This window comes from Fusarium falciforme, chromosome 6 (genome assembly GCF_026873545.1).
Source record: "Fusarium falciforme chromosome 6, complete sequence".
Classification (NCBI taxonomy): Eukaryota; Fungi; Ascomycota; class Sordariomycetes; order Hypocreales; family Nectriaceae; genus Fusarium; species Fusarium falciforme.
This window is the reverse complement of record NC_070549.1, coordinates 824240-848431: the sequence shown is the minus strand read 5'-3', so window position 1 is coordinate 848431 and position 24192 is coordinate 824240. Positions and strand designations below refer to the sequence as shown.

Here is a 24192-nt window from a genome sequence, read left to right as displayed (position 1 = left end):
AAAGAGGCGGATTGTGTTGAATGCGAGACGACTCGTAGACCTTTGGAAACGTACGAGAAGAGAAGCAGACCATATTTGCAAATACAGCTTTTAATGCACATCATTCTGTTCAGATTCCTCTTTGGCCACGGTTCTGTTTGCAGATGCGTCAACTGTATGTCTATTATCTATCTGGGCCTCCATCTTGAAGCGGTGATACGCGAAATAGCTAGTCTATCCTCTATTTTTCTTTTATGTCATGACCCCTAGCTCTTGTAATTCTCTTATCATAGCAAAGACTTAGTCCTCAGCAAACTTGCCTGTCTCGTGCCATCTCCTCGCAAACCCCTCGAGATCCTCGGCCAAACCAGCCATAATGGCCTCCTCCACAACATCCTCATTCCACGAAATTCCTAGCGTTAAGGTACCTTTAGGAACACTGGCCACGCTGATGCTCATTGGACCGCCGGCGACCATGATGCCATTCGTGAAGAGAACACGCGAAATGCTCCTCTTGCCCTCCTCAGGGGCAGGAATGCTCAAACATCCAATGTTGCTGAGCTCCCACGAGTCATCCCGCTCCTTGCCGTCCTTCTTGCGCCAGTGAGATGCCCAGTCGGAGATGTAGGGGAGTAGACTGGTGTCGTCGTCGGCGGGGAGCGTGGCGGCTCTATCCTTGATTTGGGTCTTGAGCTCACGGGCGTGGTGCCAGATGAGGGCGTCTAGATCTGCCTTGGGACTGCGAAGGGCTGAAACATCGGATGAAGCGAATTGGTGTGTCATGGTGGTAATGAGTACGCGGTAGGTGTCTTTGAGGGCGGGGTTTGCCGTGGAAGACATGTATGGCCGCATGTTGATGGGTGTGGAAGATGCGAATGCTGGTGCATCTGGGATGCGGGTTGCAAGAGAGGCAAGGATGAGAGCATGTAGTAGGCCTGTTATGGATGTGCCATGAGATCGGGCTCCAGCAAGGAGGCTCGCCACTACTGGAGCTGAGATGTCGACCGCATGAACACGGGCCTTGTGTGGCTGGGCAAAATCGATGGGTTTCCCAGCCCAGATGGCGGGTTTGGCCGACTTGAGGAACGAAGGACCGAGTTCGTTCCATAGTGTAGCAGCCCAGAAGGACATGCTATTCGTGTAGGCGAGGATGGCGTCTTGGGGCTCTGGCAAGGAAGGGGGCTCAGGGAATGAGAGGACAGTTTGGAACTCGGAAGCTAGCTCAGGGGAAAGAGCATTGAGTTCGACTAGGAGATGCTCGTGGAATTGCTTTGAGCTAGTTCCATCCATTAGAGAGTGGTGGAAGGAGAAAATGACATCTTCGAAAGAAGGGTTCAAGCCTGGTCTGAGAACGATGATGCGCCAGGGAGGACGAGATTCAACATTGCTCCATAGCTGATCGTGACACCAGGCTTGGACTTCTTCAACAGACTTTTCATAGTTCTCTTCACCAGGGATTTCTCGAAACTCGACATGCTCATTGAGGTTAATCTCGCGGATGTGGGTGAAGTGAGCATTGTTGGTGTCTTCATCCGTAATGCCCACTCTGAGCATGGGATGCGTAGTTATGATGTTTGAAAGAGCTGCTAGGATAGCTGTGTTTGAAGGTGAAGAGTTTTGGGGTAGAGTGTATCTTCCGGTGACTGCCACACAGCGGTATAGACCGAGGGGGTGGCGAGAAGATGAGTAGATCTCACTGAGAAGATGTTAGCAGTTGTGATTGACCAGGAGGTTGTACATACATAGGACCCAGAGGCCTGATAGCATTGGGGAGAGAGTCGACAGTCATTGTGAATCAATCGGAGTTGAATTGACACAATTCGATGTGACTCAATGGCTCCTCGGTGTTAAGTGAAGTTGGTCTTGTCTATGAACACTAGTGTTGGTGTCTAGGTGGCTGGACCAGCCAGCTAAATTCACATATACGTTCAATAAGAACAAGGTGAAGACAATTCTCGAATTGTTTTAAAAGCAAAGAAGAAAGTTTAAAGTAATTGGAAAATTTGGCTTAAATACTTGGCTATCCACTGCTTTCCTTTGGTGGCATAGTCGTTCTGCAAGTCTTGGATGTATGTGAGTCAGTGAGTGACTGGGTATAAGCGGTGGCGCCTCTATAAGAGCAGCACCATGGAACGGATGGTACCAAGAACTTGACAAAATAGTCGACACAATGAATTTGACTTAACAAATCAATGATTCCTTGAAAATGTACTTGCAGCATGTAAATCTACGTGATCAATTGCTGCAGCCAAACTGTGGCGGCCGAGTCGGCGGCCGGATGATTGGTTATGCCGATGCCACCGTAACCGGCGAAGAAGGCACCATGGAAGGAAGCGGCCAGGTAGCTACAGTAAAGTTGACAGGCAGTCAAGTCGCGGGCGCCAAGACGGCCCCATCAGGCCCGGCCGCTTCTGGCCAGCCTCCAACCTTCCATTCAACGCGTCCAGTTGAATCCACGACCCAGACAAAAACACCTGGTCACACTTTTGCGACTTTGTTTATTGTTGTTTATTTTTCCCTCTTTGCTGCATTGAGAACTTCCTGATACCCCAATCTGTCCACGACATTACCTGTACGACCTTTTATTTACTTGGCAGCATCTTTTTCCGACCTGGCGCAACACCACTGTCGCGATGCTATGAAACGCGCTCTCAACCATGTACTATCGATCACACTCTAGCCACCAATAATACCGCTTGGAATACTCGCCCATGGATCGCGACAGGAGCTCGTTCGGAGACCGGTCATTCGGGAGACCGAGCCAGCTTGTGGTGAAGGAGTCTGGGAGGAAGCCTCTCTTTGGGGCACCTGCTTCGGACAGGAACAAAGAGAATGATGCGAATCGCGCGCGGACAAACATCCCGACACTGCGCTCTAGCGTTTCCGTCAACGGGCTATCACGATCGACGAGCGCCGAAGCCGAGAGAAGAGGGAGCTTCGGTTCCCCTCGCGAGACAAGGATGCTGAAGCCTGGGTTTAGCGGTTCTGCTCGGAAGCGCTTGTCCATGAACGAAGCTTTTACTCTGGCCGCTCAAGAGAAGGATGATGATACCGAGGACCATGTTATGGATGCGTCGCCCAGTCCTGCGCCGCGGGTCTGGCGCGAGCGACGGGAAGGGGACGAGAATCGGATGAGGAAGCTATTGGGACAAGACCACCTGGATACGAAAGCGCCGAGTCGACCTTTTTCGCGACAATCGTTAGCCTCGTCGACAATACCTGACAAAAAGCCTTCTCCCGAAAAGAGCGAATCGCCGCGACGGAGGTCTTTGTATGCGACGTCTAGGATAGGGCTTGGGCCTAGGTCGCCGGCCCCAGAGACTGCAACAACGACGAGCGATGTTGTCAAGGAGGATCGGCCGGCGAGTTCGCTTAGTGGGTTGCGCCCACCTTCCAACTGGCTAAGACATATGCCTTCGAAAGACGATCTTACGAATCAGGGTCGGATTCCGGCGCTGGTCCCTGGGATTGAGGATCCATTACCTTCAATTGAGGGTGGGGGAGAGTCACAGCCAGCTCCGGAGCCTTCGCCTGCAAAGAGTTTTGCATGGGAGGTTGATGATGATTTTACGGCTGGAGATTTACAAGTTTCCGACAGTCCGAGAATTCGGATGGGAGCCCGGCCGTTTGCGAACCGGATCCATTTCGATGAGGGCAGTGAAGTTGACATCAACTCACGGACGAGAGTGGCACCGCCGGGATCGCGCAATACGAAACTGGACGAGATCCGGACGAGGGAGGTCAAGACAGGGAGTGATATTCCCCTTGAATTACCCCGGCCACAGAATACCAAGCTGGATGAGATTAGAGACCGTGAGGAAAAGGTCGAACACCAAATACCCATACCGGATCGCCACGCGGCGAGACCCAAGAACACCAAACTGGACGACATACGACAGCGTGAAATCAACGGGATTCCCAGAAGGTCTTTTGCTTCCATCAGGCTAGGGGAGATCCGGGAGCAAAATTCCATGATACGTTCGCTGTCACCAGAAGAAAATCGACCACAGACGAGTGGCGGGATAGTGCCAGAGAAGAAACTATCGCCTGAGCCTGAGAAGAGGGAGCTGCCTCGACCAAAGTCTGCATTTGAGATTGCGGGCGAGCAAATACCTGATACGCCTGTGACGGTCTACAAGTCACGACGAGCCAGCATAGAAACGCACGAGAAGGACGGGAATGAATCAAACGACGTTAAAGATGTTGTACGACCCAGCTTGTCACACAGACGCACGGATTCACGAGACCTGCTGCGACAGCTGGCCAGGGCTACAAGCTTAAGTCCTGCTCCGGAGGCGGAGCCTCGACGGCCGGCCGACAGTGACAAGCCGGTATCTCAACCGTTAGACCCGAAGCTTGACTCCAAACCTGATACTGCATCGGCGATTCCGTTACCCTCCGCTAACAATGGACTGCGGCATCGTTTCCATCGACCAAATCGCGATCCCGATAGCAAACCCACGGTTGCATTTGCTGGGCTAGCCCGAAATCGTTCAACGGATTCTGTCAAGAGCAAGAAATCCATGAATTCGGAGGCGGACCCTACGGACCGGATCACGGCTGAGGCCGACCTGTTTGCGCCGGCAGACAACCAGTCGGAGAAGGGCTCTATGAGGGCTCCTTCGCCGGTGCCAGAGTCGGACGATGAGAAGGATGTCGAGGCGACACCCCGGGCTCCCAATCCAGACCCCTTGACGATGCCAACTCCAAGGGTCACAGGCGCATACGTGGAAACACCAGCGACGGTCAAGGTGGAGAAGATCGAGATCAAGGAGGAGAAAGAAAAGGGAGAAAAGGAAAAGGAAAAGGTACAAGAGAAGGTGCAGGAGAAGGAGAAGCCATCGAAACGAGAAGAACGACCACTGCGACCAAGATCGGCATCGCTCCGAAATAAGAGAACGGAGCTTGTGGCGACGAGTGGTAGTGACAGGGACACTGCATCAGATCCCGGGACAGATGAGAAACCCCGAACCAGAACCTTGTCGACGGGCGTGAGAAGACGGCGCCCTCGTTCACTGTCACGGCGCAGAGCACCACTAAAAAACTCGGCAAGGCTACCATCAGTCAAAGACGACCTCAAAGAGCTTCAGCGTGTGCATCACATCGATGACTCCACTTTGGATGACCTCGAGGAGGTTCTTTTAGGCCGCAAAGCCCCGTCACAAGACCTTGAAGCTCTCCTCGACAACCTACCCCAGAATCCCTCCCTTGATGACGATTTCGACTTTGACTTGGAGCTTGATACAAAACTTAACACGAGGACCAACCAGATCGACCCCCAAAACGACAACTCTGATCTTGTCCGCCTCACGCGCATGAACAATACCCTCAAGAGCAGCCTCTACGGAATTCACACGGCGGCAAGGGGAATAGAGCGCCTCTCTGATCAGGTCAACATCAAGAACCGGGCAGACGAGAAGAAGGCGAACGAGGAGAAGAAGATCGAGGACAACCCGGTCGAAGTCAAGGTCTCTGACGACGAGACGATCAAGCTAGAACCTTTGAAGACCGAGGAACTCAAGAAACCCGAGAAGGCTAAGAAGCCCTCGAAAGCTGTTGAAAGCATGGGTCTCCTCCCCGACAAACACAGCGCCCCCGCTGTCTACACGACGCATCCCAGCACCGGCACCGTCTCCTACGTTCAGCTCCCCATCCCACGTCTCTACCATCGCAAGCCTTTCCGTCTATCTTGGCTCGGGCTCTTGGTCCTTGTGCTTTCGCTTTGGTACGCCGCCGAGTCGGCCATGTGTGCCATGTTCTGTCGCCCAACCCGCTGCGGCAGCACACCTTGCGTGTGGTCCATCAATGACCCGACTTTTGGCACCGCGATCCCCGTCAAGCTGGATCAGTGGACTACTGGCGGTCGCGGTCGCGTTCTAGCCGAGCACTTGAGCGAAGAGCTGCAGGACTGGGTCGCCGACGCGATGGACGTGCTCTACGACCGAGACATCACCAAAGTCGACATCAGCGGGTTCTCTTTTGAGCAGAAGCGCCAACACCGTCGACGCCTACGCAAGAAGGGCCTCGTTCAACGTCGCGTGCACTCGCCAGAGCAGCAGGCAAAGTTTGACGCCTGGCACCAGGCGAGGGTTCAAAGAGAGCGACAGGAGGAAGCCAGGGAGATGGGGTATGACATCGGAGGTGATGAGGATGAGGCGATTGGAGGAGATGAAAGAGTTTGGTAGTTGTCACTCAGACGGTTGCTGATATAATGCGTCCTGTCATGGAAGCAAAGGGCAGTCTACGTTGCTTATGAAATGGATATCCCCAAGCGAGAGCGTTTGAACTTGGCACTCTTTGTGTAGCTGTTTGCTCTGATTGATCATGGTGACATCTCTTCCAGTTGGTATCAACCTCTAAGCCCATGTAAAAAGCCAATACATTTTCCATCCCAACGCCATACGCCTGTTTGTCTGTTCCCATCTAATCATCGAAACCACCCCATTCCTCATCATCCTCGTCCATCGCCTCACGGTCACTACCAGCCTCGGCCCATGGAAGCCTCTCATCCTCGTAGCTATCAGCCGCTCGCTCTCTCGCGGGCTTGACGGGGCATCGCTTCAGAGCCTGCACCAGTTCTCCAACAGCCTTGACGAAACCCGCCGCGGCCTCGTCCTTGAGGGCTTGCTCGCGCTCCAGCTCGTCGACCCAGATGTCGAGCGCGTGCAGTCTAATTCCCACAGGTGATTTTCTCAAGTCTCCCTCAACATCAAAAGGGTACTCGGCCAACACGCCAACAATAGCCTCAACGTCACCATCCTTCCATCCCCTCTCCCTCGCAAGCCTAACATGCGCAGCAAAAACCCTTCTCACGAGCAACAAAAACTTTTCCAGCCTCAAGACGTCGATATCAGTCCACCCGGCGCCAACCACGACCCAGAACCCTCGCAGCCAGGGGATAGCGCAAGCGGGCTTTAGCGTGAAGAGGAGGTTGGCGAGGTCGGCTGCGAGACGCTGCTGAGGCACTGGACGGTCCGTCATCCAGAGCGCGTAGAAGAGGCCCTTCCAGAGCTTTTGGGCGTCTGTGTCGGAGAGGGTAGTTCGGGAGGAGAGGAATGTTGAGAGGGATTCGAGAGATGCGGTGCGGAGTTTGCGGTCTGAAGAGAGAGTTAGTTTACGAATTGAAGTGGGAGAATGGTGGTGAATGGACGGACCGCTTGAGGCGAGGTTGCGGATAAAGGGCATTTGGGATTCGTGAGCGGCCATTGTAGAGGCTAGAGCTTCGATGGCTCTTTCAGAAGTTAAGTTGTGTATCTTTACGCGACGATTTTCGTGTAGAGATTGTGTGGTGTTGATCGAGAGGTGGTGGTGATGGTTTGCGATTGGTGTTGAAGGTGTTGAAGAGCTCGACAACTTTTTTTTTGTTAAAGGTCAAGGTGGGAGGGATGCAGGGGACCATGTGGGGGGAAAAGTGCCTTGACCGAGCTCACCGAGGGTGGGGCCGGGGATGGTTGGTGTAAGTTGCATGTCTTGGTTGAGGAACAACAACAACATTTGATACAAGCACAGCAATTAAAAACGATCAGTTTGAAGGATCATAGTTATTTTGGAATCAGATTGGCACTATTTAGGCAATAATTTCGGATACGTCTTTAGAAGGGTGGTTCAAGTCTCCAAGGGCAAGGGGAATTGGATCAACAGCAGAGTTGAGCTCATTATGGACCAAGTATCTACAACAATGCTTAGAAGACACAGGCTGTTCCCCGAATTCAAGAGCTATCTAATATCTGGATCATATCATAGTATCAAAGCGCCGAAAAAGAAAAAGAAAAAAAAAAGAAAAAAACCTCCCATCGCTTCACCTCTACGACGCAGCCCTCATAGGACCCTTCAACTCGACAGAATCGTCAAGTCGACTCTCAGGCTAACGACATGTCGCCCAAAGCCGCTCTCGCTTTCGTGTGAAAATGAAGGCGTCGGCTGACAAGTCTGAGGCTTTACCGGGGCTCTTGAGTGTACCAGAGGTGGACGGAGTCAGAGTGGTCAAAGTCACATTTTACGGAGGACAGTGGCTATTGTAGCTAATATCCATCGACGGCGAATGTAATGAACAAGTCGGGACAAATGTAGTAGAGGGGAACGACGGTGCTACAAAGTCCGCCAGTGATGGATACTTGAGAAAAACAAAAAAGGCTTGGTCAGTAGGCAAAAATGATGAGTCAGACTGGAGGGCTGCCGTCTTAAAGTGGAAGGCCATGGGAGCACTGGATGCTTACAAGGGTGTTAGTCGATGGTTTGTCCATAGTCGGCGAAGCGGAGCATCTTCAGTTTGCTCGGCAGAAAGGGAGCTCTTAACAAGCAAAGGGAGGGTCAGGCTTGCCTTCTTTTTTTTAGATGGTTATATACATATGCCAAACAACTACCTAATGCATCATGGTGGTGGTTGGGTTACCAGCTGTTGGACAAGATGCATCACATCCTTGTTCTTGACCCAAATAGGCAGCTTAACAGCAACTATGCCAACCAACAATGCCGAGTGATTCATATACCATCAGCAATATATTTATTAGCAAACACCAAGATTAAAAAACCCTTTAGTCACTCCCAGGCACCCCTCGTTTCAGCGCTTCCTTCCAGGTCACAGCCGGCCCCACTGTTACTCACCTTGTGCCTAACACACCTACCCCACCATCGTCATAACTTCCCTTCCTTCTCCAACTCTTCTTTCTTCTCTCTCTCTTCTCAGCTGAATACACACCTTCTCGACGAATACGAAGCCAGCGCAGCGTAAGATATTGTCTTGAAGATTTAATCGCTACGAGACAAGTACAGTCGTTAAAGAAAGAGAGCGTTGCCTTAGCCTTTCTTGAGCTTCTTGATTTCTTTGCCCCGCCATCGGACGAGTCAACCCCAAAATCAACACCACACTCCAGACTCATCAACCATCACAATGTCTTCCACCAAGCGCATCACAAAGGCAAACCTCCCTCATATCCTCTTCTATGTCTTGCCCACTAACCGTATCCCAGGAATTCGCTGAAATCTCCCAAGAACCACCCGAGGGCTTCACCGTCTCCCTCCCCCCCAACGAGTCCATCCACACCTGGCACGTCACCCTCCAGCCCCCTCCCTCGACGCCCTACCACCCAGGCCGCTTCGGCATCGTCCTCTCCCTGCCCACCGACTACCCCTTCAAGCCCCCCGTCGTCAAGTTCTCCACGCGCATCTACCACCCCAACGTGACAAACGACTCTCTCGGCAACATCTGCCTCGGCCTCCTCAAGCCCGACGCCTGGAAGCCCAGCACAAAGATCCGCGCCGTCCTCGAGGCTCTAGCCAATCTTCTCGAGGAGCCTCAGCTTGATAGCCCTCTTGAGGAGCGCATTGCTCAGCAGTACCAGTCTGAGCGGGAGGCTTTTGACAAGACTGCCAAGCAGCAGGTTGAGAGGCATGCCATGGGGGAGCCCGTGTTTCCGCCCGTTGTGTGAGGTGTGAATCATAACAATCATGGGGGATCAAAAAAGGGAGAGGATGGAACTTAGCATGACATTTGGATAGCTCAATGTGTTGGGCTTTGGCCTGGCATTGGGCATCATGGCTTACGAGACATGCCTGACAACTTGCAAATCAACGACGGAAATGAAGACAGCACAATCATGAATGGACGGATAAATTCATCAGGGACGCCTTTTTCAGCTGGCTGTCTCGGCTTGTATTTACTTGCACTCATGCACAACAAACAAACACTAGCACAAGAAAGACATACATAATTAGAGACACGCACACACTCAATCGTTCACCGTGAAATCTATCTTCATTCCATCGGGGTATCAAAAAAGGGCCCCAAATTCTACTCCTCCCTAATAACCTCTATCCAGTCATATATGGCCCCCTATCTATATCAATCAAAACAAACACCGCTTCGACGGGACTCTGCCACTCGCTCCCGTCCCCCTTCCTGCGGGAGCTCTCCCTCACCTGCCGAGGTGCTCTGGTGTGGTATAGTGCTTTTTTGGTCTTCTCGCAATGCAGCCGTAAGCCATCGTCATTAAGTATAAAACAAGGTTCCTTTTTTTGGGGCCTTCCATTCCATCCCATCCATTCCAAACCGCCCAACGCTGGTCCCTCCCCTCTTTTGTGAGACATAGTAAACACCCGAACAGGGTATTGCGGGTAATAACAGAACATGATGTGAATGAGAACAAGGTAGAATAGAAGCAAACATCAAGTGTGAAATGCAGACACTGTGCCGGCTAGGTCGAATCAAGAAGGAAGCAAACAATGAGTGCCATCCGTCCAACGCCATCCCATGATTAGATTCGGCGGCTCCGCCACCGTGTCTGGTGTGGGATGCAGGATGCCGAGGCGAAAAGGTTGATAAAGTCGTAGGAGAGATGAAGGAGTGTGAATGTGTGAGTAAGTGTAGAAGTCTGAGGGTTGAAGGGAGGGAGGGAGCCCGAGTTGAAACATCATGCACCTGTCGGTGACCTCTTCTTCCCGAAAATGCTCCTCTTGCCGCCCTCTGTGTCTGATTGCGCCACGTTCCACGTGTTGAGGTTCTTCCCTTGTCGTGCTCGGTCCAGCTGTGCCTTGGCTCGGCGTTCCTGGCGCTTCTCGTCGATCTGGGTCTGGCTGAGATGCCCGAAGCCATTCCGCCGCTTGAAACAAGCCTCCATGAGCGCGTTGGCGTCAATCAGTCGCCTTGGCATCGATTGCACCACCCCAAACATTTCCATAGGGTCAGCCACAGACTTGATCTCGTTCTCGCCCAGCTTGAAGATAGCCAAGGCGATGCGGAATAACGTCTTGGAGCCTTCGTAGAAGAAGACATCCCACACTCGGAGGGTAGTCTCAATCGGCAGAGTTCCGATGAAGCAGCTCATGAACCATGCCGTCATGCAGAGCGTAATTGGTGGGAGTCGGTCTGTTGGCGTTGACATGCGTAGCAGCTCCTTACGCCGTGCCCGAGTAAGCCGCATTGACTTGCCAGTCGACGGCCGTGAGTTGGGGTCCGCCTCGAGCTCACCGCCAATCTTGTCCCAGATGGCGGGCATCGAGTTACGCATCTCAGTCATGAGCACGCCGAGATCGATCTTGGAGCCCTCCAAGCTCATCTCGTGCGTCCCTGGGAGGTAGACGACTGTGATGACGTTGAGGAGCCAGAAGCACTGCTCCTCCGTCTCAACAAAGAGGAGCAAGAGGCCAGCCAAAAAGTTTAAGCTCTGGCAGTAGCCAATTCGAGGGTTGTACACGGCAAAGGCGTGAAGCACCCGACGCAGCGACGTAATGATGGGTGGCTCTCCCTCAGTGTTGGGTAGACCCGGGCTTGAGCTGCGGGTGGAATCCGTCATAGTCGTCCGGCTCTCCCTGGTGCTGCTTGACGCCGTCGTCTCTGGTCCACCGGGAGGCTTGAACTTAATGTTGTCCGGGAATGTGCGGTGTAGATCCCGCTCAATCGCTTCGGCGTCAACGTCCTTGGCCCTCTTAAAGGTCAGCTTGTCGTAGAGACCCGAGTGCTGGGAGAGGATCGCAGGTCCACCGGCATAGTAGAACCAGGCCGCACCGCGCCATTCCGGGGGAATGCCCTTGCGCACGAACCGCTTGGTCTTTGCGTTGGGAGCTGGAAACCGGTTGGGATGATCTGTCATAAGAGCATTGTCTTTGAGGTACGCGGCCCACTTCTTGCGACGGCGGGCCAGGTACTCGGTATAACCAGCATTCCAGTTGTCGTATTGCTCCCGGGTGACGTATTGGTTCGCCTTCTTGAAGCCGTAGCGATCACGGGAGTCGGGGTCTTCGGGCTCAACAGGTGCGGTGGGTGCGGCGGCCACAGTGATGACAGGGGGTTCGGGTGAGGGTTCGGGGTCTTTGGTAGATTCAGGGGTGTCGGGACGTTCGGCTGGCTTGTGTGCTGGGATAGGTGGAGAGATGGGAGGAGAGATGGGTGTCGAAATGGATGGAGAGCGTGTAACAGAAGGTTCGGTAGCAGAGGGAGGTTGTTGAGAATTGACTGAGGGTTCTGAGTCGATCGACTTGGCCGAGTCGCGCTTTTCAGCGATTCCCCGATTGTAGTGTTCTTTTTCTGCGATATGGGGTACGGATGATGTAAAGGCAGGAGAGGTAAAGATCATCTTGGACATTCGGATCTCGACATCCAATGTCGAGACGGACTCTGGAATCGGCCGCTTGGGGAAGTCCTCGTCATCGGTAGCATCCAAGACGCTCCGACGCGGCTCCCAGTCCGACGTCAAGGTAGCTGGGCGGGCGTTCATGGTGACGTTGTAGTCCGAGTAGTTGTCGTTGTTGTCGTCGTCTTCGTCGTCGTCGTCGTCGAAGCCTTGCTCGTACATGCCCATAACATCCTCAAGGCTCGGCTCGTCGAGATCGGGGTCGAACTCGTTGTCGGCGTCACCCTCTGGCTCAGCGTCCCCTTCCGGGCTAGGATAGAGCGAGGTGACGGAGCTGTCCTTTGTAAGGACGCTGCTTCGTTCTGTGACGGCGGTGCCAGGAGCAGTTGATTCTGTGAATTGGGAGCGGAAGCTTGAGCGAAGCTCTTCACCACTCATCCAAGGGGCGACGACAGGGCTCGGGGAAGCCGAGCCGCTGTTGGTGTAGCTCAAGGGCGGCCGTGCGGCGGATGATGTCGCACCATTGGTGGTCCTAGCACGGGGCGCTCGCTGCTCATATAAGTCGTTACCGGGAGGAGAGAGGACCGAGTGGTAGGTCGACGATGATTGACAAGACGAAACAGAAGGGCCGCGGGGGCGTGTCGGAGGCCAGAGAGGATGTTGGGGAGAGGTGACGAGCTCCAAGTACTGGTCGGCGGCATTGTAGCTGGGGGCATTTGAGGCGCTTGGGGCGCTGGGGGCGGCCCGGGTCTTAGCCGCGTCTGTGATTGGCTGACGAATGCTCTGTTTCCGCGGCCGCGAGAAGTTCTCCACGGCCGTTGGAGGGCTGTCGTAGGCGCGCAGATCAGCCAGTGATGAAGCAGATTTCAGAGGGAATGTCGGGGAGGCGTTTCGAGATTCGATAGGCGTGCTTGCGGCTGTGTCGTATGCAAAAGGTGAGGGAGAATGTGGCGGGGGTTCGAATGGCGATGCCGGGGTCGATGCTGAGGGCTGCAGGATAAATTTAGCAGGGTTGGACAACGAATCCCATCGTGGTGACATTGGCAAAGGCGGCAGTTGTGAGAGTGACTCGTCTGACGGAGCTCGTGCATGGCGGTAGGCAGCACCAAACGGCACGATATGCACGCGAGGTGATGCAAGAGGTGATCCGAGGGGCGAAGCCAACGGCGAAGCAAAAGGTGATGCATCGCCGGTCGAGGCACCCGGCACGGGGCTGTTGTCACTATCCCGTAACCGGTCCCCGTAGAGTGAAAACTTCCGACGTGTTGCACTTGGCGAGCCCGAGCCATCGGGGACAGAAATGGCGAGGGGTGTCATGATGTCGGGGGCTTAGCCGGCGAAGGAACGGAATGCTGCTGCTGGGCGCCAGAGGATCACCAGAACTTTGGTCGCCCAGCGGGCAGAGACAGGGATGCTCGTCAAGAGGCGTGACGGTTCGTATCGTTTGCGAAAGTGTCGTCGTCGTGGGTCGTCGTTTCGAAGATATTGACGGTGGTATGGTTGAAGACGGCTGGTTAGTGGTTACCGCCTCATGCAGTGCGCGCTGACCGGTGCAGCGCCGAGGATGAGCGAAAGTAGCGAGGTCTGATTGGAAAAATAGCAACAACAGCTCTTGGCCATCGCCACTGAATCATAACCTGGGTGAAGAAGAGATGGTGTTCGTTTCCGAGGTCGAATCGAGGCGACCTACGAGGCAGATCTTGACCGTCGGTCCGGGTCTGGAGTCGCAAGTGACGCACGCACGAGCAGTCTACTTTTTTTTTCGGATTCGAAATCGGATAGCGCAAAGGACAGACAAGGCCACAGGCAGCGAGAACAGCTGTCGAGGAAATCGGAAGGCTAGGTGTTAAAAACGAAGCGAAAACCTTTCGCCCTTGGAAAGGATCGATTTTGCCCGTGTTGGTTACAGTTCCCCAGGGAAATGACAGGGCTCAGTCGAGGCCCAACGGTGCGGCGGTCGTCAAAGAATGGACGCCGAGTCTCGTCTCAAACAGACAAGACAACCCAGCCGGCAGCCCAAGAAGTGAGCAAGAGAATGAATGAATGACCTCAAACCGGTGCCCCCAAGTGAGAGCGAAAAATCGCACGTACGCAATCACGCACCCTGCACAGGACTCGACGGGGAAGCCGGATAGGTAGGCAGAGCGGGTAGGTTGATTTGACGACCAGGATGAGATGGGGTCCAGGTCATAAGCACCAGGGTCGACTACCAGGGAGCTCGGGGCGATGCTGTAATCAGCACAACACACGAGGCTCTCACGCGCAAAGGGAGTGTGTTTGTTGAATCCGAGGGTCGCCAAAGGAGTCGAGCCGAGAGAAGGAAGCAAAGCCCAGGCTCGTGCTTGCAATGGATCGAATTGGAGTTGACGGGGTTATGTCGGCGCAGACGACAAGGAAGAAGAGAGCCTGGATGGGGATTCTTGAGAGGGGATCCAGGGAATGGAAATGAGACAAACAAGAGAGATCCAGGAGTCAAAAAGTGGCAGGTGGCGGGGGAGAAAAGACCAGGCCAGACCAAACCGAAGGAAAAAGCACGTCAAAAAAGAAGTCGTCCAGGGGAAGGAGGGAGACAAAAAAGAGAGGCCTGCCAGTTTGCAGTAGTGGCTGTCAACGCAACGTCCAAGCGGCGTGCTTTCCGTTTGGCTGAGCTGCCTGTCGTCTCCCGTCTTTTTCGGATATGTTCTCGAGCGAGCAGGTCAGTCGATCAGAGACCACCAAAGAGAGCAAGCAGACGAGCTTGCGCGCCGCTATTGGCCGAATGGGCTCAAGTCGTGCCCGGGGAAGCCAGTTAGGATCAGTCGGTTCGTTTGCTCGCTGGGCCCTTCCTTCAGCTAACCTAGGAGTGCTGTGCCCTTTTTCGGACGGACGCTAGGCTGCTGGAGCGAGGGGGGCAATTATTGAGTCAGTCGACCGCAGCCGGTGACAAGGGTATAGGATCTGGCCAAAGGGTTTGGTGGGAAAAAAATAAGAAGCAAAAGAGCAGAGACTAGGGTAAATGGGAGAAGCAAAGAGAAAAGGGCGCTCCGAGGAGGTGGTTCGGTTGGTTGGCCTCTTGGTGTTTGATGCAGTACTGCAGCTCAGCGAGACAGGGGGCGATCTGATCTCGCCATGTATGTATTCGTATGGGGATGCTCGTGAATCCGAGGCTTGGAGTTTTGTATTGGATATGGACAAGGGAGATGTTCTGGATCAGGCTCAAGAGAGACAGCACGAGCGCGTGTCTATGTCTCTGACGGGTCTCGCAGCCGCAGTCGCAGTCGCAGTCGCAGGGAAAGCGAAGCGGGAAGCGCAGGGGCATCAGAAAAGAGCTAGAGATCAACGGAAAAGCAAGCAAGAAAAAAAAGACTTTTTCATCCTCACCATCACTCACTTTTCACACAAACATCGGTCGAATAGTCAATTCAGACGATGCGCGCCATGATGGATCTCGTCTTTGCAGCCCTACCCTTGCCTCGAATAGGGCCTCTTATTCGGTGCTAGTATACCTCCCTCCATCCAATCTAGAACCAGGCAAGCCTCGTTGGGACTTGGAGGAGCAGCCTTTTCCCCTCTCGACTATGGATGGGTTGCAAATTAAACCTGCCCCTCTTATCGTGGTCTCCTCCACAGTCTTTGACATAATTCATGCTCATATGGTGGTGTGTCTGGTTGCACCATTGTGGTACAGTAGCAGTGCAGTCACATGGCGACCCATCCGTCCATTCTCAACAGTTTTATTCTCAGGCCACGAGGAGAAGGGTTACTCTCAGAGTCAACTCGGAAGGACGAGCGAGATCTGAGAGGCACACTTGACAGCCTGCCAAAGGCACAGAAAAAGAAAGGAAACTAATATCAACCCCGTGAGCCTAGAGCTGCCACCATCTCCAGCGCCGCCTCTCCAGTTGGTCAGCTACCCTCGTAGCACATGGCTCCGGAAAGGGAACCGACCCAGAGGCGCTCCAACGTTTGGGTCCCAGCGGGCTCCAGGGCGGGCTCCTCCCGCTAACGTTCGTTCCAAATGCACACAAGCGGCGCCGCCGTCATGGACGGGCTGGATGCCCGAATGCCATTACCCACATCGGGTAGTCATCTCCCCTTTCTTAGCGTTGGAAGGCCCCGTTAGGTTTCCTCTGCCCTGGATGAGGAAGGGAGAGACAGAGCGGAGGGTAAAAAGCTCAAGGCTTAATGGCGTCAAAAAAGACAGGCACACGTTGGCCAAGGTGGATGAACCCGCCAAGCCGGCCAATGGGATCCGTTTTGTGCCTGAATTATCTCATTCCAACCGTGTGGCTTCAGGCTTGCATCTGCAGGGACATAATGCAACCCTGTTTTATCCCCCTTCACAGTCCAAACGCCTCGCAATTAATGAAGCTGCACCCGTATCCAGGATATTACAGTGTATGCTCGATGCATTACGTCGACGGGTCACGGCATTACCAAGGCACAGCAAACATCAGGACTCTGTGCTCCGGTTCTCCATATGTGTTCATGCTCCCCGTGTGTTCCGACTCGCTGGGCCGCATCGCGCGTTGCATCGCGTCGTGACGTACCGCAGCAATGCACTGCACTCACAAGGAGGCGCCTGGATGAGCTGGTCGCTGTTCAATCTCGATTGGTCACGATTCGATGCGTGCGGAGGGAGGAGGATCAGCAAGGCAGGATTCTCACCCTTGCCCTCCGAGGCTTCTGGTACAATTCCTGGATCTACAGTCGAGATGACAAGCAAGGATCGTGGGACTGCCCGCTCTCTCGCTTGATGCTCCGTAATCATCTTGTTAACAACTCAACCTTGACAATAGCATCGGCCGGGCGAGTTCTTGCGCCCTCTCCACTTACTATGAGGCTCGCAAAGAAACACCAAGTTTCCAGAGTCACATCCCGGCAATATTACGCAAAGTAAAGCGAGAGTGACGACCAGCTGGCAAGCTGACGTGCAAGGGGAAAAGGCTAATGCTCAACAACACACAGGACTCTCAGCACCGCCCGAACTCGCATCAAGACTCCGTCTCAGCGCCTTAGCGCTCTCGATCGTGACCACTCACGCGGGGAATCAGAGGGCATCTCATCTCGTTTCCTCCGCAGCTGGTGGAAGCTTAAAAAAGCAAAAAACAAGAATTGAAGCGCGAAAGATCGGCAATGAGAGCGTTGCCTTCTGGAAACTTTTGACGGACTCATTTTCCGACCTGCAGGAAACCTGAGCTTGCTGCTCCCCCCACTTTTGATGGAGACCTCGTGGCCCCCTGTCGGCTGGCTGTGGAGTGAGCCTTGGGAGGACAAACATACGGACGCAGTAAGAAAGTAACAACTGGGCGGAATACTGGCTGGCTGACTTGCATGTGGGATGGAGATGATGTTTGTCAGCTCCGGTATGATCCAAGGCCGGCGGATCTGGGACATCCTACGGATATATGAGAATGCATCGTCTTTACTTGGCGCTGTCCGCTGATGCAATGGCTTCGCCTGGTCATGATATCAATCGAAATAGCCGAGTAGATTGGCTAATCGTAACGACACAGCATGGGTGTTCCCATTCCAAACCTGCGAGACATGCGTGAGGCACCAGACAAACATACGGCACTTGATAGATCGGAGCATGTGAGTATCGGAGCAAACAAACTGGCTGTATAACTCGGGCATCTCTGTATGCGGCCTAGGGTCAATGGATGATGGACGTGCATGCTCATCTCCGCAGCCCAGCAAGGATGCCATGAGTTATGCTGACTCCGACTCGCCGGGTCACGATGACATCGAGGTCCAAGGCTAGAATCTCATGCGCCCCGTCCCATCCCCATCTTCATTAGCCGTCACCCTGGAAAGCGGCGTTTTGTTTGTTTAAATGCCAACAAAACATTACAGAACGCGTCGAGATGGTAGAGGCGCGTGTCGACTTACACGGACCGAGGCACCAACAAGCGCGACAGACCATCCAACGGCCATCCCCACGGTTTAAACCTCATTTGATGCTAGCATCACCTCAACATGAAGCGAATTTCCTTGGTTGCAGAAACGGTCCGGCTCCCGTGTGCTGGCGGAGCGGCAGATCGATGTGAAAAGCTTGAGCAGAAAAGGCTGACCGAGGTGATGCTAGCGGGTTGGCGCCCAATATGCCGGGCTCGGACAGGCCCTTTCGTCAGCTTCATCTCGACGGGAAGCGATTCGCTCGTTGACTACCGTTTCAGCCAAAAATCTGCCTGCCATCTCGACTTTGGTCATCAGTCTAGACTTGCAAGCGTTGGATCTGGTAATTTGCCCCGGTCTTTTGATGAGAGGACCGACAGTCGGAGCAGTCGAGGCATCACCATTGCAAGCCTCGGGAAAAAGACTTAATTGCCGAGCTGGCCTTGGGTCATGTTCCGACGAGGCAGACTGCGCCCCAGCTTCGCATCCGAACATGCATCGTGAGATTTGCAAGCGCTACTGCGCCCTTCGGCATCGATCGTTTGTGCTTTGAAGCAGCCAAGAAGACTAAACGGTGAGCGGATGCAAGGCACAGACAACCTTGCGAAAGCGTGCTCGGGAATCACCAATGGACATGAGCTGAGCCATGGGAGATTGAGACAATGATCCAAACCCCGCAGGAACTTTGCTCTTTTCTTTTCTTTTCTTTTCTTTTCTTTTCTTGCCTCTTTTTTATCTCCTCTGTTCTCGCCTGAACCTCTCAGGAACTCGGAAGTCCTTGTCGCCTCGCCAGCGAGGAACGCGGAATCAAGCACACGCCCAGCACAGTCATTTAGACCGCGCCTCGAACATGCAGTTGAGAGGCGCTGAGAAGCACGCATCAGTTCAGGTGTCTGCATCGCCTAGTCAACCGAACAACGAACTGCATTGAGCATGTCGAACACGAGAACAGCGATCGAGTTGCTAATCTAGCAATGGTCAATGACCTGAATGCTGAAGCTGAAGCTTAGTACCTAGGTTGGTAGGTAAGTTGGCTGGGATTTCATCTGCACCCTCGGCGCCATCGCACCTACCCGGAAGCTGAAGGAAGGTGGATATGCCCGTTCACGTTTCCTCCACGTGATCGGCAAAGACCTTGCCGTTCAGCTCCCAGCTGAGCCCCCTCCAAGCATCTCATCACCACGCACCTATGACGCCAACCTTGGCCCGTCCCGTGCCATCCTCGTCCACAACCATCTTGGCCTCCGGCTGTTTGTCGGATAGGCTATTCAGGAGTCGCCCAACCGCATCAGCTTCTCCAGCCCAGCACAACCCGGAGAAACTTGAGCCGAGTCATCCGTCCATCACATCCCTCCCGTCTCAGATGGGGTCCGAGCTCCCAGAGCTCTCATGGAGGTGAGATGTTACAGAGAGCTCTTCTGTTCCCTTCGCCCTTGTCCTCGGCCACGAAAGTGCAGCTAACCGATACCACGTCTTCTTAACTGACAAGATGAATGGCGGTGCAACCAACGACATGCACGGCTGACCTTGGAGAAATTCAGCTGCTCTACGGGGTACCCAACATGGACCATGACGGCCCTCGACAGGGCATGACGGAGCTCCAGTGTCAGAGGACAAGCTGAAAGGGCGTTATTTTTCAGTGGATGAGAACAACGGACTTGTCCCTGCGAGACAATTCCCCTCGAGTGCGAATGTGAAAGTCCTACGTCACCCGCCGTCGCCCGCAGAGGATGACCAAGCAGTCTGTTTGCTTGGTGACGGATTCCGAGTGGGCATTTCCAGCCACCTAGAACCCCAGGTCAGAGGCCCGCGTCCCCAGGCTCTCTGCTCTGTCCCTCTCCCTCGACACCGGGCCCCCGCCCTTCCCCTCTCTCAAGGTCCTCGTCTCGCCCATGCCATGTCATGCTGGCGAGGTCGCGAGGTACAATAAATGATGCGGCGAGAGCGGGAGAGGCGAAAGCAAGAGGCCACCTCGATGCTTTCCGGAGTACGAGCTGCTCTGCGCCAGACAGACTAGTTCGGTCGGTAGCTCTGATTGGGCGCCGGCTTAATCTGGTCCATTGCGCGTCTCGAGTCGTCGGTCGCCCTGATCGACCTGGCCTGGCTGTTTGCAGGCAGTCAGTGTGTAAGCTTGCCTGAGCTTGCCAGCCAGCCCAGCCTACCCACCCAATCCATCCTTGGATGACGGGCTCGTGGGCCGGTACCTCTGGTTGTCGCGATGTTTGTTCGCATTCCCATGTATTCCTACCTGAGTCCTGTTAGTGATATCCCCCCCAGTGATCCTGGAGTGTATCCAGTGATGGGATGACTGTGACAGCCGCAATTGGCTGGACCCGAAGCTCCCTCACTTGAGCTCTTGTCTGTCGCCCTCCTCCTCTCGCCCACGCGCGCACGCAGTCTGCTCTCCCACCCTCTCTGCCGTTCCCACTCCCCCTGACTCTCCCTCTCTCTCCTCTCCTCTGTTCTGGTCCTGTCTAGCTTGCCTATCTCGTGCTGTGCCTTGGTCAACCTTTAAAACCCTCTCGTTCCCCTCGAGAGAAGCTTTTTATACTCCTGAACTTGTCAATCGCAACTCGCTAGTTCTATTACATCACTCCCATATCCGCAACCATGTCCCGCAAGAGAAAGCAAGATGAGGAGGAGGAGGAGCTCGTCTCCCTCCCTGAAGACGATGATGGCGAGGAGGAAGAGGAGTAAGTTCCATTCTCTACTCTCTGCATCTTATCCCGAGTTGTTTTGTTGCATTTTTGCTTCCTCCTTTGACTTTTGGGGCGAGGTTTCAATTGCCCAATCGCGCATTCCCCTCGCGCTGCGCTATTCGTTGCGCCGCTCCCATGTATGCGCGTCGCGCAGTTGTCGCATGTAATGTGATGGGATGCGATCATGGTCATGGTCGATCCCGCCTGCATGCGTAGCTTGGGGTGCCGTGGTCGCGATAGCTCGCTCTCCCCATTTCTCGCGTCGCCTTGCTTCTTTTTGTGGTGTTGCGATCAGACTGATCCCACCGTTTGCTTGATGGTGTTGTCTAGTTGATGACGTCGCGCTGACCTTGGTCCGAATCAGGTACATCTCGACCGGAGATGAGGAGGAGCAGAGCGAAGAGGACGAGGATGCCGAGGAGGAGGAGGAGGATGATGAAGAGGGCGACGAGGCTGAAGAGAAGGGTAAGTTTGCTTCGAAGTTGGTCGAGCTGAGCCAGCCCGGTCTATACACTTTTTCCATCCATCATCACTATCACGGGCAACTGCCCCATCGCGAGTAGGACCAAGCTGATTCCTTCGACACAGTCGAGCCACCCGTAAAGAAGCGCAAGACGACCGAGGCTTCGGGCGAAGAGGCCCCCAATGGTGACGCTGCCGAGGAAGAAGAGGAGGAGGAGCCAGAAGAAGAAGAGGAAGACGCTGAAGCAGAAGGCGAGGAGGACGCCGAGGCTGATGAGGACGCGGCCGACGTCCCTGCTCCAGCCAAGGAGACCATCAAGGCCCCCGAGGCACCTGCTGCGACCGAGACTCCAGAGCCCAAGACTGTCACGGCTGGTGGCGAGTAATGTCTCCTGTTGTCGTTTTTATATAGCAACTCGCTCCTTTTGACGCGTCTTGGATCGTACTCGTCGGTCATGTACACTCGGACAGGTGCTTGGACAGCCTTGAGTTACCGAAAGGGGTCGATATTGATATCATGTTGTCGTCACTCGCGTGGTCGGATGGGATAGGTATAGGTATAGGGTGGGCATGTTGGTCTTGGATATCGTGTTGAGATATATGTTGTTGAAGATTCCAAGAAGTGTTCATCCAGAGCAATACATCCATCTGGGCGCCAGGCCCCCTTTATACCGCAAGCATCGTCCATCACCCAAAAATCAGCAACTTTGCCAGGTCATGAAAAACAACGCAAGTCATCAAACGCACAGAGAGATCCGTGTTCCGATCAGATCTACCCGCGCGCACAGAAGAGCCCACTTACCGATCGCCCGAAACCACGTTTTGCCTAGACTGACGCAGGTTCATATTTAAAATAATCATCAAAATGAGTGATGTATATATGTATCCCCCCCTTGCCCCCGGGGTTGGGGGAGGGTAGATAGAAGGAAAAGGAAAAAAAAGCCGCAGACGACATGTTCGTGACATGTCCCGTTCACCCCCTGCCCTGAACTTACCCTTGAGGGCCACGATAAATCATCATTGGCTGAGAGGGGGCGTGAAGAAACTCCGCAACGGGTAGGGCTGAAGACGTTGGTGAGATGAGAATATGGGGGAACTGGTGAAGGTCATGATGTTTTGGTCTTGTACGTACTCTGTAGAGTTGGAGGGTGGAGAGAGATGCAAGTGTGTCCCGGGAGGATGGGATAGAGCGAGGGTGACCCTTCGGCAGGTGGTCGGCAGTAGAGGTTTGGACATGGTTCTGGATGTCCTGTAGGGAAACGTGGCAATGGCATGAGGTTTGGAGAGGCATGGCACAGTTTCTTGTATGTACATGGGCGATTTACACCGTTGACTCATACCTCAGGTTAGTCTGTCTACCTACTTGCCGCGCCGCTGGACAAAGAGAGGACACCAAGAAGCCCATCCATTCTTCCCATTGTATTTCCCAGTTGTTGATCGAACGGACGGAGGCCAATGTCCGCCAACTCGATTACCCCGGATTCGAAAACGGTGAGATCATCAAGTCACAAATGGTCCGATGCAAACACCATGAGGAGAGGAAGGGATCCCGAGCCAAGTCCGCAGTCTTTGGCCTGGGAGATGCAACTCCGGGGGCATGGGCCAACGCCTAGAAAAACAATTACCCTCGGATACAGGCAAAGATCCCATCAAGGAAATCTGGAGATTCGCGGGCGGGCGGATCGAGAAGTGTCCAACGATGGTAGGACGAGTATCCTACGATGATGCTACGATTTGTCTTGGGGCAGCAGATGGGGGGTGATGGTAACCCTAGGTATTCTTCCCCTACTTCGGTCAGAGTAAAAAAGGTCTTTTCAGTTCGAAACTCTTCCAAGACAATCTCTGGTGTGCCAAGTCTTTCAAGCCCCAGAGATTTCCCATTACCATTACCCAAGAATCCGAGAACCAACAGGCGGAACCGGACATGGATAGCTTCAAACCGACATCCTAGTGGGGAGACCTCATGTGACCCAGCCAGCATCAAAAAACCACAGGGCGGATATGGAAATCTTACATAGTTCCCACGCTCGTCATCGCCGATCCCCACGTCGGCAGTGAAAAAGGGCATCCCATCACACACATCCCATCCCCACGAGGTAGCAAAAAGGGCACGTTCCAAGGCAAACGAGATTGAGGTTAGTCAAAGGGGACCCATCCCTGGAGGAGCCCGTTTCTGAGCTTGGGCTGGGGGAAAAAGGCCGGGGATAAACTCAGACCACCCACACTTTTCCGCCCCCCTCCCTAACCCTCTCCCCCAGACCGGTCGTGTTTTTTCATTTGTCCGCTGTCAGATGCGGTCTTGTTTAGACGACAAGCCTTGGGGTAAGGGTTGATGGGAGGGGGGAATAATGGGTATGGGCAGTTCAAGATGCCGAAGCTGCAGAGTCGGATGAGACTACAAGAGCATCCAACGAATTGCTCCTCCATAAGCACATCACGAGGCCAGCACACACAGGACCCCGAGAGGACCGCAGGCCGAGAGCGAGTTTGCACACCTCATGAGTTGCTCTTACGTGGCTATTAGGTGTCCTGGGGCCCGGATTTACTAAGAGAATGCCCAATCCTTGCCGCCCGCCAAGACTTTATTCCTTGGCCCTCTCTCTCTGCTTGTGCTTCTCGCGGAGGCGGGCGACGCCCTTGTGTAACTTGTTGCGATTTGTATTGGCCCGTTTGGTCTCTCTCTTTTTGACTCTTACGGTATGCCCGTAGAGAAACTCTGTCCACACCCCAGGCTTAAGCGAAGCAACCGGCCGATGGCAGTTGTGATGCATCACATTGGACAGGACAGGTCCTGAAGCGGAGAGTGGTCTCTTTTTCCGGCTACGCCTCGGCTACGGCTTGATGGATGGATGCCTCTCCTCTGGTGATGGTCCTGTCCTGTCGTGTTGCTCTGCTGCACTCCGAGGAGCGGCCTGCCTATGGGGGGTGTGAAGGACGACCAACCCCAGTCCTGTCCTCTAGGAGAGGAGACCGTTCCGTCATGACCCCTTGTTTGCGCTCGTCTTTTTTCACATTCACACATTGGCACACCCCTTCCCCATTCGGTTTTGTGCTTGACTCGGTTTATGTGAAGGAGCCTGGTGTAAAAAAGAGAGAAAAGATGGCTT

The 24192-nt window shown here is 54.0% G+C and overlaps 6 protein-coding genes across 6 annotated transcripts; 3 read left to right on the top strand and 3 right to left on the bottom strand.

Annotated features, from left to right (window-relative positions):
* Nucleotides 1–279: 279 nt before the first annotated feature.
* NCS54_00780700 (Hypothetical protein) lies at nt 280–1768 on the bottom strand (the record flags this gene model as incomplete). Its single annotated transcript, XM_053153216.1, has 2 exons — nt 280–1675; nt 1722–1768. 2 exons carry the CDS (start codon nt 1766–1768, stop codon nt 280–282), a joined length of 1443 nt encoding a protein of 480 aa, XP_053009191.1.
* A 922-nt stretch (nt 1769–2690) lies between these two features.
* NCS54_00780600 (Hypothetical protein) lies at nt 2691–6164 on the top strand (the record flags this gene model as incomplete). The annotated part of the gene is made up of 1 exon (XM_053153215.1): nt 2691–6164. The coding sequence occupies one exon, from the start codon at nt 2691–2693 to the stop codon at nt 6162–6164; it is 3474 nt and encodes a 1157-aa protein (XP_053009190.1).
* Nucleotides 6165–6402: 238 nt separating this feature from the next.
* NCS54_00780500 (Hypothetical protein) lies at nt 6403–7326 on the bottom strand (the record flags this gene model as incomplete). The annotated part of the gene is made up of 2 exons (XM_053153214.1): nt 7134–7326; nt 6403–7076 (listed from the first exon to the last, which is right to left on the bottom strand). The coding sequence occupies exons 1-2, from the start codon at nt 7183–7185 to the stop codon at nt 6403–6405; spliced, it is 726 nt and encodes a 241-aa protein (XP_053009189.1). The 5' UTR covers nt 7186–7326.
* A 1543-nt stretch (nt 7327–8869) lies between these two features.
* NCS54_00780400 (Hypothetical protein) lies at nt 8870–9407 on the top strand (the record flags this gene model as incomplete). The annotated part of the gene is made up of 2 exons (XM_053153213.1): nt 8870–8896; nt 8949–9407. 2 exons carry the CDS (start codon nt 8870–8872, stop codon nt 9405–9407), a joined length of 486 nt encoding a protein of 161 aa, XP_053009188.1.
* Nucleotides 9408–10388: 981 nt separating this feature from the next.
* Nucleotides 10389–13364, bottom strand: NCS54_00780300 (Rab-GAP TBC domain-containing protein; the record flags this gene model as incomplete). Its single annotated transcript, XM_053153212.1, has 1 exon — nt 10389–13364. One exon carries the CDS (start codon nt 13362–13364, stop codon nt 10389–10391), a length of 2976 nt encoding a protein of 991 aa, XP_053009187.1.
* Nucleotides 13365–20534: 7170 nt separating this feature from the next.
* NCS54_00780200 (Hypothetical protein) lies at nt 20535–21471 on the top strand (the record flags this gene model as incomplete). The annotated part of the gene is made up of 3 exons (XM_053153211.1): nt 20535–20617; nt 20988–21088; nt 21212–21471. 3 exons carry the CDS (start codon nt 20535–20537, stop codon nt 21469–21471), a joined length of 444 nt encoding a protein of 147 aa, XP_053009186.1.
* Nucleotides 21472–24192: the final 2721 nt, after the last annotated feature.